Source organism: Paramisgurnus dabryanus, chromosome 1, assembly GCF_030506205.2.
Source record: "Paramisgurnus dabryanus chromosome 1, PD_genome_1.1, whole genome shotgun sequence".
Taxonomy (NCBI): domain Eukaryota; kingdom Metazoa; phylum Chordata; class Actinopteri; order Cypriniformes; family Cobitidae; genus Paramisgurnus; species Paramisgurnus dabryanus.
The window spans coordinates 29558511-29577186 of record NC_133337.1 but is presented as its reverse complement, the minus strand read 5'-3'; the positions used below and the strand labels follow the sequence as shown (position 1 = coordinate 29577186).

General features: G+C 37.2%; 1 protein-coding gene across 2 annotated transcripts; it reads right to left on the bottom strand.

Annotated features, from left to right (window-relative positions):
* Window positions 1–907: 907 nt before the first annotated feature.
* wif1 (wnt inhibitory factor 1) lies at window positions 908–17412 on the bottom strand. 2 transcript variants are annotated; one of them, XM_065285016.2, is made up of 11 exons: window positions 16557–17412; window positions 16333–16472; window positions 13384–13492; window positions 12511–12651; window positions 10496–10591; window positions 8138–8245; window positions 7847–7942; window positions 5779–5874; window positions 2707–2802; window positions 2318–2413; window positions 908–1776 (listed from the first exon to the last, which is right to left on the bottom strand). In XM_065285016.2, exons 1-11 carry the CDS (start codon window positions 16708–16710, stop codon window positions 1643–1645), a joined length of 1266 nt encoding a protein of 421 aa, XP_065141088.2. In that variant the 5' UTR covers window positions 16711–17412; the 3' UTR covers window positions 908–1642. The 2 variants fall into 2 exon arrangements, with proteins under 2 accessions (XP_065141088.2, XP_065141089.2); XM_065285017.2 differs by lacking the exon at window positions 8138–8245 and having other exon boundaries at window positions 16557–16966.
* Window positions 17413–18676: the final 1264 nt, after the last annotated feature.

Below are 18676 nucleotides of genomic sequence, written 5' to 3'. Positions count from 1 at the left end.
TTTTCGGATATTTTAGAAAATATTTTAGATCTTTCTGTTGATTAAATGTAATGTTACGGGGTCCAGCAATAGTCCACGACCTTCAAGTCCAAAAAAGTGCGTCCATCCTTCACAAATTAAATCCAAACGGCTCCAGGATGATAAACAAAGGTCTTCTGTGGGTAATCCGTGCGGTGTTGTTGTAGAAATATCCATATTTAAAATGTTATTAACGTAATTAACTACCTTCCGGTTTCGCCGCCATCTTAGACTCAGGAGAGAGTATTAGCGTAGTGTACGCACTTTTCTTAGTGACGTATGACAAATTCGGAGGGCGGGGGACAGAGCAGCAACAGAGAAACCGCTGTATGCTGCGTAAGCGCTCATCCTGAATGCGGATGACTCTAAGATGGCGGCGAAACCGGAAGGTAGTTAATTACGTTAATAACATTTTAAATATGGATATTTCTACAACAACACCGCACGGATTACCCTCAGAAGACCTTTGTTTATCATCCTGGAGCCGTTTGGATTTAATTTGTGAAGGATGGACGCACTTTTTTTGGACTTGAAGGTCGTGGACTATTGCTGGACCCCGTAAAATTACATTTAATCAACAGAAAGATCTAAAATATTTTCTAAAATATCCGAAAATGTGTTTGTCTGAAAAACGATGGACATATGCAACTCGGACAGCTTGGGGGTGAGTAAATCATGGGTTTAATAGCGTTTTTGGCCGAACTATCCCTTTAATAAACTCAGTATCTTTTGCAGCACCAACACAGTCCTGTAGGCCGCCATTGTTGTTTTGGTTGTACATATGCATGCCTATACCAATTAACACATGCGCATAATGTCACAGTTATCTTGAAAATGTGTAAATTGTTCCTAAACGTAAATGTGACAAGGAATACAAAAACAAGCTTAATGAAAACAGCTGAAGATTTTATTTGTGTAATACATTAAGTCACACATATGAAAAATTAAGACTTTGGCTACAAGCAGCTTTACGTGCATTAATATACATAACAACGAAAACTTCAAGGATATACACTGGAAAGCGGTCTACACTAATGTATAATCTCTCTATATATAATCTATATATAAAAATTTTACACAACACAAATAAGATACATATTTTAGAAAGACACGGAAACCTCACCAAAATAAATGCAATTTGAATAAAAGAACAGAATGTTAGCCACAATAATACAGGCGACGACAACAACATGTTTACAAAAAAGTCATTCAAAGTAATAAACCTTGAGCAGTGGACAAACATGGCAATTATGAAAAGCCGAATCCACACACAAAAGAAGTTATGTACAAGTGATTCACCGCCACATTTGGAGCTAAACCGCAGGGCTACTCACACACATCACAGACGTTCACCAGACCATACAAACAACCCAATGATTCACTCCCCTTAGTTAATGCAGTACAGAAGCTAAATGAAGGGTAACTCTGGAAGATATTATATCAAAGGAACCAATGCGGTAAAATAAGACACCGTGACCGTGCTACAAAAACATCTCGCTCTGAAAAAGCAGCAGTTCGGGAGTGTCACGTCGGATCGGAAGTGGAAGATGAAAGCTTTGGTCCGAGGAGGACGACGTTGAATGGGAGGGGGGTGGCCAGACATCGTCGGCCAAAATTTTGAGGCTTAAACCACATAGTTGGTGTCTGAGGGATGCTTGGAGTCGGGTGCTACCACAACGTCCCTTGCGGCTGCAGGCTGTGCCTTGTGCTTGGAACCAGAGACCCGCTGGCTGTTGGAAACTACTAGTCCACGAAATCCTGGGGAAACAATGATGGAGGAACTTCAGCACGATGCTGCAAAACGAATCGCTTAGGGGTTGGGGTTTTTATTAGTTATAGTATTAAATATTCATATTAAACTGTTAAATACTCCTTTTTGCATCAGCATAGGTTAAATTGCAACCCAACAGGATGGGTTTGGGTTTAAAAAAATGTCTTTTGGTCTACCATGGTACAATGATTTTATCATTCATGGTACTAGATGATTATCGTGATAACCCATGGTAAAGCCTTACACCAAAGTACTGTGAAAACATAAAAAATAATACCCTGTTCATTCAATACATACCATTATAGTACTTCCAAAATTACCATAGTACTACCATGAAATGTGTGACTAGTGTGGTAAAAGATTTAGCAGTAGATCCAGGTGCTTTTAAGCTTGGGCTGAAACACTTTTGGGGTTCAAAGGGCTCTTGAGCGTATATGGGATTAAATCAGATTACTTCTAATCCATTTCTTGGTGGCAACTGGCATATGCGATTTGGGAAAACGGGCTATGGGATCTTGTCTTACTTACTCTTATTGCAATGACGTCCATGCCAACCATCCCTGCACTCGCACCTGTTGGGCTCAACACAGGTCCCGTGTGCTCCGCAGCTGGGCTCGCAGACAGCTGCACACACACATACAGCCATACAAAGACATACTGTTTAGTCTTTAAAACGTATCGTGCCGTTCATAAAGCCTGCAGGACGAGTGGAAATTTTAGGGTGGAATCGACCACCAATGGTTGGTTTTGTCGTGTTTTTGCATTTTGCAAGAGCAGAAGATTGATGCTGCAAATGTTGGAATAATTGACAACATGCCGTTGAAGATTCGAAAATAATGCACACCCAAGTTGGTAATAAAGCATTGAACAACCCTGTGATGTAAATCAAAGATTTTGCCAAATTGGGATAATCTCACCTTTGGAGCAAAGATCTCCATGGTAACCCTTGCTGCACTTGCATTTGTTCCTCCCTGTGCATTTGCCTCCATTTCTGCAGGGCTGCCGACATTTACCTGCAGATAAACGACAATCTCATTAATTTCTAGAAAGTATTTGATTGGGAAAAAGAGAAAGTGTGGTGTGAGTCATCCAAACATTTTCTTAATCTTTCAGATGTGTTAATTTGCTAATTTAAAAACTAAAATTTTTAGTATCTTAATTGTGTTCATGGTGTTTTTAATCTATTGCAAACTATACTTTTCTACCCTTATTTTCAAATTACTCTCAGAAAAATTTGTCAAAATGGTCCATATCTGTCATTAGGGCAGTACCCTTTAAAAAGGTCCTAATACGTGCCCGTTTAGTTAAGGATATATCTGGTACCATTATGTACCTTTAAGGTACTAATATGCACTCTTTGATACCAATATGTACCTACGAGGTACTATTATAAACTCTTATGGAGCAAAAGTGTACTTTTTGAAAGGGTAGGGCTAGGGACCATTTAAAGACCATTTGTGTGGAATAATGGGCCAGAATCACTCCTGAGCAATGCAGACGACCGGTCTCTCCATACAAGAAGAGTCTAGAAGCTGTAATCACCAACAAAGGCTTTTCTACAAAGTATTAAATAAAGTCTGTTCAATACTTATTCCCTGTGTCACTTCACTTTATTTATTATGACTCAACTTGTATACTTAAATGTTCTGATTTCTTTGTATGAATTAAATATTTGGCTTGATGGCTACATCTGGTGGAAATTGTGTGTCAAAAGCAAATATCATCTTATCAAACAAATTTACAGCTCTTTTTTGAATTTATAGCATTTTTTTAAACAGTAAAGCAAAGTTCATAACTTGTAGAAGACAAGTTGATAATTATTGTAATATTTTTTCCAGTAATATCCAATGTAAACAAGGATCTAGAGCAATGGTCTCCAACATGGTGTCCGCAGAGTCTGTGAGGTGCCCGCCAAAGCACATTCTATTAATCTTATCATTTGTAATATTGTTTAATACATATTTTTTATATTAGCTTGACTTCTTTTATGTATGTTAACATTTTAAACAACGAAAAAACATATCAACAAGTAAAATCAAATCAAATCAACAAGTTAAACAAAAAGTTTTGAGTAGACTATATGAAAAAGTGGCCCTCCAGATTGTTTTATCCATTGTGATAGCTCACAAAAAGGTTGGAGACCCCTGATCTAGAGGATGACAATAAAAGTGTAGTAAATGTACAATAAGAAATTAAGGGGACACTTTGTGATGTTTTACGGCAGTATATTTGATCAACCGGATATCTGTGTGCTTTTTGTTCCTTGACGAATCAATGAAATTCATACCCATGGAAATGCACAAGGAGGGAGACCTTGGTGAGACCCCAGACGTCTGTGCATGTTTTAATAGAGAATGCGATACCTCTGTGGATCAGAGGGCCCAATGCTATTAAAGTGTTACATTAATGTAACTTAAATATTTTTGTATTCCCTACCTTTTATATCAAGCATCGGAACTAATAAAGCCACGTCTTAATCCCTTCTTAAAGCTTTAAATCTTTAAAGTGTCCATAGGATTTAGAGTCTGAGATCTTTAAAGCCAATGGCTGGTAAACTCACAGATAGCATTTAGGAAGCAGTTTAAACAACAAAAATACCGCCCCCCCCCCATGGTGAAAATCTAGCTTTTTATATACTTTAACTGAAACCATGTGCAAATTTATTTATCCATAAAATTTGGATATTAAAATTGCCCAGGTTTTCTACATCACGTGCATAACATAGTTAAACAACTGGAAAATGTTTGATTTGTAAAAACCGGCCTTAGCAGCTTCGTGTCTGGAACTGCCGCATGCGGCATCTATGTACATATATATCTATGGTCGGAGCTAGTGCGATTGTGTGGTGGGGGCCTAATTTGTGGGGACATAGATCTGTAAATACTAAATGAGGGAGTTACATTCGAGCTATTTTGAGGCATGAAGAAATTATCACACCAAAAACTCTTACATATGCTGTTTGCATGCTAAGAGATGAGTTTTAATTAAAATTATCGACTAGACATTTTCAAAGCCAGAGAACCTTCCATTTCCTCTTACAATAACAGTCATGAACACTTAACGTCACAGCTCATAAGTTCAAAGATGCTTACTAGTGATTCGGGTGACAACACAACTGCATTACATCCTGTGTTTGTCCACGTAAGTGCCGTCCCATTTAACACCGCTGTGAGAACACACTTCACTCGGGACGTTCACACTAAGGGCAATTTGTGGAAATGAGCCAATTACCACCAAAAAACAACAACCCAGGCTTTTCCTTTTTAAGGATGATAGATGTAATTGCTGGCTAATACTCTACATTAGGAGTTAATACCCATGTTGTGCAATTACGCTGAGTCAACATTCACAAATCTTATGTTTTCTTAAACACTTTATTTGTTTTTTGTTTTTTTAAAACTGCTTTTAAGTGTATACTGAATGTATATTTATATCAGACTATATAGTGCTCTTCTTACCGTTTGTTTGGTTTTACCAAAACATTTTAGTTTGCTATTCGCCTTGTGTGTGTCAGTCTGACTATAGTCAAAAATATTGGATATAAAAAGATTAGGCACTGCTATTACAATGAATAGGGGACAATGCAGCGCTTAATAGGTCCTCTTTGGCAAGTCCCACTTTCCAGTTACAAGAACCGATCGATAAATGGGGAAGAAGCTGTACAGAGTCCTGTGAGGCGCTTGCCAACTTGCGCACATTGCGCACTTGCACAACTTAAGCTTAAGAAACAAAAGTCACGGTACTGTTGATATCAGGTTTAATTGATGTCAGAACTATGTTGCTTAATTCACATGAAAATAACCACCCGGAGGTGTTGCAAACATGGCTGCCTAGTGGCATGCCTTCCGTACCAGGTCTGCTCCGAAGTCGGCAGCTCCGGTCTGGATCCGTTGCGGATCTGTCCCGGAGTTTATTGCTGTCAGGGTTCCCTAAAGGGACTTTGTCATAATTTGGTCAGTGTGGATGCAAAAACATGTTGCTTAACTCACTGAGATCACAGCGGCTTCCTTCAAAGCCAGCGGCGCAGATGCATTTCCCGGGATGAAAACACGTTCCTCCGTTTAAACAGGTGGTGCTGCAGTTTGCTGTTAATGTGACACAAAGCAGACAGCGTCAACAAAATTGTCACTACACAGTAAAAAAATTGACAATTTTTTGTTAAATTAACATGTTATTTTAACTTAACAAATTAAGTTTTTAAGTTATGTCAACTTATCACAGGTCAAAACTTAAAACAGTTTTATGAATTGATGAACTTCATGCTGCATTTTATTGACAGTGTAGCTACAAATAACCAACCTGATCTCACTAATTTCCGTGTTATAGTCACAGAAAATTTTGCTAATTTATCCATTTCGTCGTACTGGATCTTTGCATTTTTCCGTTTCCGTACCACAGACTTTCTTTTCCGTGTTAGTTTCACGCATTGGTTACTCAATTGTTTTTCCTATTTTCTTTCCATTTTCGTGTGGGTTTGGAGTTAGAACGACTTTCATAACATAAAATGACATCCTAACCCAAACTTAACTCTAACCCTAACGTCAGGCGACAATTGTTAAAAAATCCAGAAAAAATAGTATAAACCAATAGTTAAAGTGACATCTTAACCCAAACCCCAAATCTAACTCCAAACCCACGCAAATTTTTTTTTAAAATAGGAAAAACAATTGAGTAACCAATACGTGAAACTGACACGGAAGAGAAAGTCCGTGGTACGGACATGGAAAAATGCAGAGATCCGTGACAATGACACGGATAAATGACCAAAATATTCGGTGACTATACCACGGAACTTTGTGAGATCATGTTGAAAATAATAATAATAATCTGGTTCGGTAGTGTATTTTATAATTATTTTTTTCGTCACGCTTAGAACTGCATGCTAGATCTATGGGGCTGTTTACACTTGGTATTAAGATGTGGTTTCATCGATCGGATCACAAGTGGACGAGAGAGACACATTACGTTTACACCTGGTATTTAAATCCGTCTCTTTTGTCCACTGACCGCATCTGTCCTGAATACTGTAAGGGGGTGGTCTGTGAGACAGTGGGCGAGTCTCTCTGCTGTCATTCAAACGCGAGCGGTAGTAATGATGAGTTTATATGGACGCAAACTAATATTATGTCGGAGTCCACTGCTTGTTTAGCAAGTATACATGCTGCATAGTGTTTTGTACGTTTATATGTTGGAGCTTTCTCTAAATTTTCAACGCAATTGATGAAATAGGATCGCGCAACTTTCAAGCTTTCAAAACGAAACTACGGAGAACACCCACAGAAGTTTTATCAATGAAAGGCTAAAAATAGCGCTGTTCACCGTATGTTCACGCCTGAAGTCAAAAAAAGACGTAAAACTTGTGTTTAATACCTCAGATTAGATAAATGGGCGGAGATAAGGCGGTCGCGTGTGGCTGTTCGAACACATTCAACCACATATGCGTTCCGCAACTCCAAAGCGATCCGATCGCAAGTGGTTTCGACTACCTCTGGATGTGGTTGAAAGTGGTCGAAAGTGGACGCGTTCAAAACGTTTTGAACACCGTTTACACCTGGCATTTACGTCTTCCACTTGTGATCCGATCAACGAAAACGCATGTTAATGCCAAGTGTAAACAGCCTCTATGTTTAGGCAGATACTTTTATCCAAAGCGACTTACAAGGTATACATTTTTTATTAGTATGTGCGTTCCTTTGGTTCGAACCCATGATCCGAAACTAACGCAATGGGCTATACAGGAGCTCCCAAATTGTGCCTATTGAGTATTGGTTTATGGTTTTGTTTACGTCTTGTCAAGGCTGTCCCTTAATTTTTATAGAGGGGCCTCCATCTCTGGGGCCCAATGAGAAAGAGGAACTCAGCAGTCCCCCCACCGACGACAACCCTGTTTTATCTTATGATAAATTGCACTTAGATATTTAAGTTCGCTTATCTTACAAGTCCAGATTATGTTTCAATTATATCCTTAAAGACTTAATGAGAAATACAATATCGTTGTTGAACACCATTTACGCATTGATGTATTCAAATGAATTCAGTGGCTTCTCCGAAACAAACCTCTCTCACAGCTGGGTCCATGGTAACCTGGAGGACATATACACACACCCGGACTCATACACAGACCACCATTCAGACATCTGGGCGAGCACAGAGCTTAAAAGAGAGAAGAAACCAATTCCAGTTATTGCTGCAGTCAGTGGGTTTGTTAGTTTAAAGTGTTTATCTAATATTCCTAATGATGTGCTTTGTACACATCAGTAGTTAAGTCCATACTCGTAAGTTAAAAGTAAAAACTTCTTACAGCTACAGAGGGAAGGATATTTTTGTCAAAAAGTTTTTGATACGCACCGCACAAAACCTGGTGGTTTTGGCAGCGACGTTGGCCAAAACCAATCAGCCAGAAGCTGTGTTGGATGAAAGGTGTTTTGGGGAAGTGGTTAGGTAAAAACACAGCAGCTACAGAGAGGATATTGAAAACATTTTTAGCATCGAATAGAAGTGTTTTTCGGTAAACCGCTCTTTAAAGTTGTAAATAGATGAAAAACAGATGTTTGTGCCTCTGAACCTGCTGGGTAATTCTTTTTCGTTTTTCTCAATTTACCATTCTCTCATCTAAACTACTACATAGCAGGCTTAACCATGCTTTGTAATTTGCGCAAGGCATTTTGGGATGCCCTGAGGTTGAGTATAATCATCATCATAATAAACTACACACGCTCATAGTTTGTCTTTTCAAAGGAAGTTTCTGTTTTGCAGAATACATTTACATTTTACAACAAAGCTCTGGATGCTCTACATCTGCTGTTAAAGGGGACAGAGAATGAAAAACCATTTTTACCTTGTCTTTGTTGAATAATGGCAGTCTACCCGCATTCATGAACATACAAAAAGTGCTAAACATGCTAAACATCTCAGTCTCATAGAAATTCCTCTTTTAGAAATGTCAGCCAGAAAACAGCCCAATCTGAAAAACTGATGCTTATGACATCACAGGCATCTCACTCCCCCTCCACTTTAAAATAATTGGCTACATTTTTTGAGTGGCAGCAAAGTCAGCCAATCAGTAATGAGATTGTAAGTTAAGCCAGTAGGGGGAGCCAAATAGGTGCAAAACCACTTGTTTAAAATCTCCACCCTAATAGAGCTATCTGAGAGAGGTTTTTAGGAAGCTTCTAAGGCATTACAGACCCAAACTAAAATTTTTTTTGTCTACATGTCACATCACAGAACAAGGATAAATACCCCGTTCAACCATTCTATGTCACCTTTAATAGAGATTTGTTGTTGCAGGTATGCTTTGGGATTTCTGGAGATCCAAAAAGGCCAAAGCGTTGATCTAAAGTCCAGTGTATAAAAATATATGGGATAAAAAATGTGTGAGGTTCACACATTTACAGCACAGTAGTCTTAAGCATTTCACATATAAAGAGCTCTGATGCAAAAGCCGCTAAACACCACATCTGTAAAAATTAGATAATGATATTGCTTACGGCATGTATTATATCTTCATCAAATACTTTTGCTTCAAATTCACCTAATCCAGGCTTTGTTGGCAAATCCATTAAAAGGCACGAAGAAGAAGAATTGGATGAACAGCCTCATGAAATACGTATAAAAAGCATGCAGTGTGTAAGTCGTGCAATAAATTCAAATTTTGCGTGCATATGATCCAGTCCTTCCCTTTCACTTATATGCGCCGCATCTTTTCATTTAATGTATTGGTTTTTCTTTCTTTTACCATTGTCGCTTGGGTTTGGGGTCAAAAAAACTTTTTGTTACATTAAAAAAACATCCTAACCCCAACTTCCACCATTGTCAACCCTCAATCCATATGTTTAACAATAGACAAAAACATGGAGAAATTTAATGAAATACTAAAGCAAATCCCAAATCTAACCCCAAAACCAAGCGACATTGGTTTAAAAAATAATAATAAAAAAGAGAAACAAATAAGTGAACAGGAAGGACTGGCGTATATATATATAGTCGGATTTAAATTTTCCAGTTGCAAGATTTTTACCTGGTTAAAGTAGGTTTACCGAGTATAATAGAATATTGACCACATTTTTAAGTTTTTTACGAATCGAATTTCAATTCTTGAATCGGATTCATAAGAAGAGAATCACAAATAACAATTAAAATAACAATTAACATAAATAAAAATAAAAATAACTATTTCAATTCCACTTAACAATTCCGGACCGCACGGTCACATAATTTTCACGTCATCTGCACAGTGTGCAGGACCGTCCCCTTGAATACCAAAAATCTTTTTTTTTTGTTCAGCTGTAAGTAATGGCACAAAAGTACTATTTTTGATCTATAAAGGCTTGACTTTTATTGCGTTTCACCCCTTTGGAATCAAAACCAAGCGGCGTTAGGAATAAAATCTGATAAGCAAAAAATTTGAAACGATGCCCAACCCTACTTTTACCTTTATTCAGAAAGGTATGCGTGTACTTAGAGGATTTTGCAGCGAAAAAAAAAAAAAAAATGTAATACCAATGAAATTAACTACATTTGTGAAGACATTTCAATTACTGACTATTAACCTATTCTTTGCCATTAAAGTAAAATTACTGAACCAAAACATAAGAGCCTAATAAAAAAAATGCTTATTTACAAGAAAACATGTCAGACGCAATTAGAGGGTTTTGCATGTGAACTCTTCATATACTCTCAGTAACTCAGTATATAAATATTTACCTTTCTCGCAGTGCACGCCATAAAAACCATCCTGACACTCGCACACTTGCCTCTCATTGCAGAAGCCTCCGTTGCGACAACCGCCAGGACACTTTGCTTCAAACGATACAATGAGGAGAGAAGACATGGTTGGTGAGAATTTTTTCTTTTTTTATCTTCACCAAACTTCCTGCACCACTTCAAGGACAGCAAATTTTAGGACAAGCAAATTCAATATTAGCGTTTGCTTCTAAAGAAATTACCCCAGCATATACTCTAAACAGAGACTAAACAAACTCAAAAGCTTTGAGGTGAAACCACCATGTCAACCACTCTGCAACCCCATACTTTTGCAAATACTGTACAGCAAGTGTAGTGTAGTTATGATTTACTCAATGCAACATGCAAGAAGATGTTTTAGGAAGACTTTTACTCTTATAATTGTTGATCTACAAATTAAGATGTTGAATGAATCAGTTGGATGGGTTTTGTAAACTAGACTGATTCATTGCAATGATTCATTTACAAATCATTGTTTCTCCTAAAGATTTTATGAATGTACAATGAGAACTCGTGTCGATGTTGATATGTTTGGTAAATAATAACATAAATTCACTTTGCCTTGTTTTAGCCTAGACGTCTGGGCTGCGTTTGGACGCCAATTAGACGTATTTTAAACGCAAAGTAGGTGGGTTTTCTTCATTTTTGGGTGAGGTATTTATTAGCCATGTCGTCTGCGTTCTCTTCTCTGGGAGAAATTTAAGCAGCCAGGCGTGTTTAAAAAAAAAAACTTGCGGGTACGAGTCATTAAGGGACCGTCAGCTGTCACTAGGAAACACTTTGCTTCCTCCCTACGGGGTGACTTCACACAGATGGACCATTTGATCTTGGAAGTCTCCGCGCCGAAATGGAGAAGGGTGGAAAAGGGTGTGTAGGGGAATGCAACACCGTGAGGTTAGTGTGTGTGAGAAGGGGGTGGGGGATCACAGAAAAACATAACACGCTCATTCCAAAGGGCTGCAGCTGGCAGAATTCACATGACCTCATGAGCCAACGATGGCTTTGTGGGTGAGGTTGAGAGTCAACCATACCATGATCGCCCCTCTCTCTCGCCAACTATGTAATGTTGTCCTCAGATAGAAAAGAGATGAGGAAACATTTTCATTTGCAGAAGATCCCTTAAGTTTGTGATCATGATGTACATTATTTTGTGTATTTGGTGTAATGCAATGTGTTTACGCCGTTTGAGGTTCAAAAACCATTATTTTCTACGTACCATATGTTATTGTTACTCATGTACACTCACCTAAAGGATTATTAGGAACACCATACTAAACTGCCTTATTTCTACATGGCATTGATTCAACAAGGTCCTGAAAGCATTCTTTAGAAATGTTGGCTCATATTGATAGGATAGCATCTTGCAGTTGATGGAGATTTGTGGGATGCACATCCAGGGGACAAAGCTCCCGTGCCACCACATCCCAAAGATGCTCTATTAGGTTGAGATCTGGTGACTGTGGGGGCCATTTTAGTACAGTGAACTCATTGTCATGTTCAATTTGAAATGATTCGAGCTTTGTGACATGGTGCATTATCCTGCTGGAAGTAGCCATCAGAGGACGAGTACATACATGGTGGTCACAAAGGGATGGACATGGTCAGAAACAATGCTCAGGTAGGCCGTGGCATTTAAACGATGCCCAATGGGGGCCTAAAGTGTGCCAAGAAAACATCCCCCACACCATTGCATTAATGAGAAATTGAACAGGTGTTCCCAATAATCCTTTAGGTGAGTGTATACATCTATACCTAAATTGTACATATTAGGACCATTTTAAAGTGGACTGCCCCAGTGACAGCTTTGACCATGGGGAACATTGACCATTTTTCCTGACAGTTAACCTGTGTTATCTTGTTTCAGGTTTTGCATAGCTCATACAAGTTTGCTGCTACATATGTATATCCATATAAATGTTCAGCAACAAATAATTTGACCTTTAACCTCTCAACTAATACAAAGTTTAAAATCTCACCTCTCTGGCAGGTCTTGAAGAAAATTGCATTGTGTGGTGTCCTCAGAATGATGTTTCCCCCAGCATCCATGACCAGGATGGTCACCTCAAATGCTGCAACACCATCCTGATCCCCTTGGCATGGGAAGCCCACCTGGACCACTGAGTAAACAAAACCAATTTGGTGAACTAACTGTGAGCTAAGCAACACAGTTCTTCTTAAGTGTCATGGGTTAAGATAAAAACATATTCATATTGTAAATGTCTGACTAGAAATTTTCAAAAGTCTACCTGAAAAAACCCTTTAGTTTAGCATAACATAGTGGGTATTTATAGACGGTTTCATCGGATGCACGTCTGGATCCGAACCTTGCTTCCGGTTTCGTTTTTTTAATGGTCTGACTAGTTGCTAAACTGATCTCTTGAACAAATGACTCATCGAAAATAACAAATGTTTTGGTTTCCTAGGTAATTTATGTGTTGTTTTTTTGCTTGTTATATAAATAAACTACGTTTAAAGAACTTTGTTGTTATTTATTCTTAGCGGAGTTTACCGGAAGTTACGTGCGGTCCGCGACAGCCGCTTGTTTATGTTGTTACTGCTGAAACGGTCTATACACCTAGCGTTGGGTCAAAAAGGGACAAACATAAGCGTTGTATTCTTTAACCCAGACAATTTGTATATTTGACCCAACAATTGTTTAAAACAACCCAGCATGAGTTAAACTGCAATCCAACAGGTCGGGTTCATCCATTTTTGACCCATTATTTAAGTATGTAACATTAAGGGTACCATTTACCAATTAAGACTGCGAATTGGCACGTTACAAAAAAAATGACCATAACCTTTTGAATTACAGCATAAATGAACAAAATGAAAGAATGAAAGCGGACCAGAAGCTTTTTGCGGCACTGTGCCTAGGAGTGGGACGTTGACAGTAGGGTCATCCATAATATCTTTATCCAATGAACGCAGAGTCTGAAACTCATAGAAGTATTCAGCCTGAAAAACACACAAACAAATACAAAGAGATGAACTTCAAGTTGAATGTCCTGAAAAATACCAGCACTATTGTAATACATTGATATTTAAAAGTATAAACAGTATACACTACAAATATACAAATTTCTACTTCATTAGTACTTAAGTGCACTTAATTAAAGTATATTAAATACCAGTAATAGTTAAGCTAATAAGCTAATTTTAAAATTCTAAATAAATATTTTTTTCCCTAATAGATCTCCCAGCGACAACCAACAGCTTCCTTTAACTTTAAATAAAAAATATAATATTTTAATTCCTATAAAATTGCATATTATATTTTCTTAGCTATGTTGGCTCTCTTTCAAGGTTTTTTTTTTTTTGCTCCTAAGGACCTTTTGCCCACAGGGTTTTCTCCTAGGAGTTTTTTCAACCCTTTGGGAGTCAGCTGACTACATTACTTTACATATACGTTACATTATTACTCCACTTACTAGTACGGTTTAATCTTAGCTGCTGTACTTTGGTACTTAGTTGTCCTATGATTTTTCAGTTTTCTCTTGTTTTCATCAATGTAAAGCTGCTTTGGAACAATTTAACAATTTAAAAAGTGCAATATAAATAAAATTGATTTGAATTAATATAAACTTTTAGTGTATTGAAATAAATGGTGCTCAAAATAACACAGTTGAGTACACTTAGATGTTATTAAGAAGTACTAAAGACACATTTTTCGTAAACAAAATTAGTGAGTAAAATAAGTGTACTTAAATAAAGTGTATTTTAGTGCACTTTCTTTTACCAGGGTGAGGTTATGCAATACAATTCTTAACATTATATCTGTAAGGCGTTCAAACTGATTTTTTTGGTGTTTAATAAAATGTCTAAGCTGCTGTGATCACCACCATTCACGTTCATTCTGTGAAAAAGAGCATTCTGCTATTAAAAAACCCTTTTGTGTGCCACAGAGGAAAATAACAAGTCGAAAAGTCACATGGGTCGACAGTTGACTACCGAATTTATAATTTCAGGGAGAACTGCTCCTTTAAGTTTCCATGGCAATCAATTTCCCACCAAAAGAAGCACGGCTTCACTTTCTAATGACCTCAACCTTTTGGGAATTACACATTTGTGAGGACAGCCATGATGAGATGGCAAAACACACAGCAGCACACACAAAAAACCACCCCAAAAGGAGATGAAAGCAAGGCGGACGGCTCTTTTTCTCTCTCTCCCTCTTTTTCTGGTGTAAAAGCTGGGCAGCGTTTGATGAAGGGAAAAGTACACAAGCTGTGTGGAGAGCTTAGCTAATCCTATAGCTGAATGGCAATAACCAACATAGATAACTCTCGCCGGCGGGCTTTTATGTCGGGGACCTTTGTTCTAAACCCTCAGCGGCTGTCTTTGAAGTGAACGCTAACTGGGGCCAGGACAGAGCGGGCCCTCTCTTTTTCTCCCCATCCCGTCTCTTGCTATTTAAAATTTTCTTCTTGCATCTCTTTCGTCAAGTCAACATGCTCTTCACAGATTATGATCATGGTGCGCATAGATGGATCGTGGATTCCTTTACATTTGTTCCAAAAAAACATAATTGTCTCGCATTTAGATATTCAGATGTGCAAATTTTGCAATGGTGCATTCAAGTGACAATCAAAATGGATTTATAATTATAATAATAATAATAATAATTGAGACAATTAATGAACCGTATCTCTTTGTGGCAGTGCCACAATTAATTTTAATAAAAACCAGCAATGCTTAGGAGGTCCAGGACCACCCCAGCCCCCCCCCCCCCATTATGAACACTGGAACACTATAAAATATATTCAGCATGATGACATTATATAAACATTTTTAAAATTCTTTTATGAGTTTGGAAAAATATAGATTGTAAATACCCTTACAAAATTACCAATGGTTTTACTATAGAACGTGGTACCATGGTTGTGCCAATGGTAATCAATTTACCAAAAAAACATGGTTACTACAAAATACCGTGGTTAATTTTTGTAAGGATAAACCAAAGCAGTAAATTTTGCTATTTTATAACAAAATGTAATAAACGTAATTGTGTGTGATGGTTGCCATTCTCATATGCCATTACTTAAAATGTTATTAGTTAGTAAACACTGAAATATAATCCAATAAATAGGCACAATGACTATAACTTTTTTTTTAGTTGTTTGAAGACTTCTATAAAACATGGTATTGTTAAAGCAGTTTCTGATGAGAAAGGGCACTTTGGGGTTTGCCACTGTTTCTGCCAAAACCATAACGAGCATCAAGCGGCAATAACCACGCAACAAAGCATTTCCAAATGAAACTTTCCACTTTATAATAAAGCGCGGGCTCTGGCACGCGTGTTTTCAGTGTACTGATGACTGGCCAGATGTTTGGCACATGCATGAGGAGGCGCGCTCACGAGGCGCTCTCGCGCTTTGATCCGCGGTGCGCGGCGTTACAACACCAAGACGCAAAATACCGCAAGAAAAAGAAATGCCGTTTTTAGAAAGTAAAGAAAAATACCAGGGGCTGAATTTGTCCAACTTTCAATTCGTTTTACGATACAAGTTGGATAAACATTTAAAGGAAATTTAAGAAAAAATTCTATTAAGATATATTGAATAAATTATTTTCAGTATTGTGAGTTTTAGACTTTTAAATGGATGTATATATGTTATAATAAGTATTTTCATATAAATTATGATAACAAGGTTTTTACATGCACTTTTAAAAATGTACTTAATCATTCATTGATATCTCCCTAATATTCACAATCAAACATCAAGCAAACTCTTCTACAATAGTATGTTTAAAATTTGACAAAGGGTTGCATCTTGCAGAATAAAATTGTACAGTACCTGATCAGTGGCTTGCCAGGTGAAGTTCACGTGGTGGATATTGACAGGTATTGCTGGCATCCGCTGCTGTGCTTTCCTGAAGTCGTGCGTAAATGGAGCCATTTTGCCCTCAGAGACTATTAAAATATCTTCATCAAAACCTGTTGGATAAAACATTGAGCCTCTCAACGCCTAAGAAGAGCTTTGAGAAAATATACCTAAGACATAAATGAGCATTATGTTACCAATTAATGTTCTTGCTTGATTGGCATCAATCCACATGTACAGGCTCCCTTGCGCTGGGGCAGCTTCGATTAACAGACCCCATAAAAGTAGAAGAATACACGTTTTAAAGTGCAGTTGAACGGCAGGCGTCGTAAAAGCCATCCCTTGGCTCATCAATGGGATAAGGTGAATTTCTCGGTTTGGTGGATCTCTCTTCTTGCTTTATTCCTGCGCAATGTGTCGCAAGCGAGTCTTGTATTGACAGAATGGTTCGAGCGGACTGCTCCGCAGGCTACTTGTACACACCAGCACGTGCAATTCACAAATGACGACACTAGATGGCGTAGTGTAATGCCAAATGCGCCCTTTACCATTATAATATTCTGTGTAAAAACTTCTGTACATTTCTGCATTTTAGAATGTTTAAGAATAATAAGTAAATATTTTCAATCCTTGTATTTTTCCATTTTACACTAATATTCTTCATTTGATTTGAAATATATCGTTTTGGACACCAAACGCTCCCTGTTTTTATTTAAGATCAAACTAATCTGGACACAAATAAATATTGAAAAATAACTATTGATAAAAAGCAGACCTTGAACAATAAATAAATAAAACAAGAAAGAATGAATCAGATAAAAATTAATAATTGTTTTTCTTTTCTTAGTTATGCTGCGTTCCATACAACTCGGATATCGGATATTTCCCACCTTAAATGCTAAAGTAAACGTCTGGAACGGCAAACGAAGTCGGATATCTGACCTCTGAACTCGGAGCAGATTTTAAAACTAATTTTAAAAGAACGTTAAAATATTCAGTACCTGTTTTGTCATAATTGGCACAAGAACACAAAAGTTTAATGACATGAAAATGTATCGTGTGATTGACATTTAAACTGGGATGTTTCAACCTCCGGCTTCGTCTGGAACGCGGCATTTTTTTTTTTTTTTTTTATTGAAGAAGCATAGCAGCAATTACAAATTCAACAACAAAAACAATTATAAACAGTAGATAAAGAACGAGTACAATGAAAAAACAATTAAAATAGACACAACAAAACAAAAAATAAGTAAAAGGATAAAGTAATAATACAAAATAAATAAATAAAATAACAAAAACAATAATATAACATAAAATTAAGCCAGGGGAAAAATAAGATTTAAAATAAGATCAAAATATAAAAGTGCCTTGAGATCCTTGGGCTTTCATTATAGAAAAGAATAAATATTATACTTTGAGCACAATGTAACTGACTTTAAAGCTTTGGCATTGTTGGAAGAAGAGATAGTACCCAAATAAGAGTTCAGGTCATTGCAGAAAATAATAAAAAGAGGTCTGACAGATAAAAATTTACACTTGTGTACAAAAAACTTGGCTAGAAACATAAATAAATTTACAAGAAAATACTTGTCTTTTAAATTTTTATCAGAGTTATAACAACCAAATAAGACATCTTTAAACTCCAAAGAGAAATTGACTAACAAAGAAGTACGCACAAATTTCTTCCAAAAAGTAGCTACATGAACACAGTCCCAAAAAAGGTGAGGTACAGACTCGTCTTCCACTCCACAGAAGGAGCATAGAGGATCCAATTCAGGAAACATTTTTTTAATAAAAAGATTGACTGGGTAAAATCGATGTAACAACTTGAATGATACCTCTTTAACCTTATTAGTGATTAAATATTTGTTGGATAGAGACCACACTTCCTTCCAAGGAATATTATTAAAGCAATTGTTCCAATATGATATTATAGCAGGGACAGTAATAATATCATTCTGAAAAAGTTGTCTAATCTTTCTATTCCTAAGAAAGGGACTAGATAAAAAACAGATCTTCCCTATTGCCGTTTCACAAGGATGTATCCAAGAGGTAGAAGAAAGTAAAGAGTCACCTGAGTTTTTCAAAAGTGCAATAGCTCCACTGGGGATGGCATCCATCACTATAGCAAAATCTCGTGGGGTAACAGGAATACAATATTAAGTTAAGAATTCAGAATAAGAAAACAAATGCCCATTTGAATTTACAAGTTGAGAAACTAAAATAATATTATTATTAAACCAGCCTGAAAAGAAGAGTGTTTTATTTTTGTACCGGATATCTTGGTTATTCCAAATAAAATACCGGTGGGGGCTAA

Coding starts and splice junctions, on each gene's coding strand:
- wif1 (XM_065285016.2), bottom strand. CDS start 16,710: ATGAGCCAAGGGATGGCTTTTACGACGCCTGCCGTTCAACTGCACTTT. Junction 13,493..16,332: donor CCTGGCAAGCCACTGATCAG/GTACTGTACAAT, acceptor TGTGTTTTTCAG/GCTGAATACTTCTATGAGTT. Junction 1,777..2,317: donor TGGACGTCATTGCAATAAGA/GTAAGTAAGACA, acceptor TTGTTTCCCCAG/GATTTCGTGGACTAGTAGTT.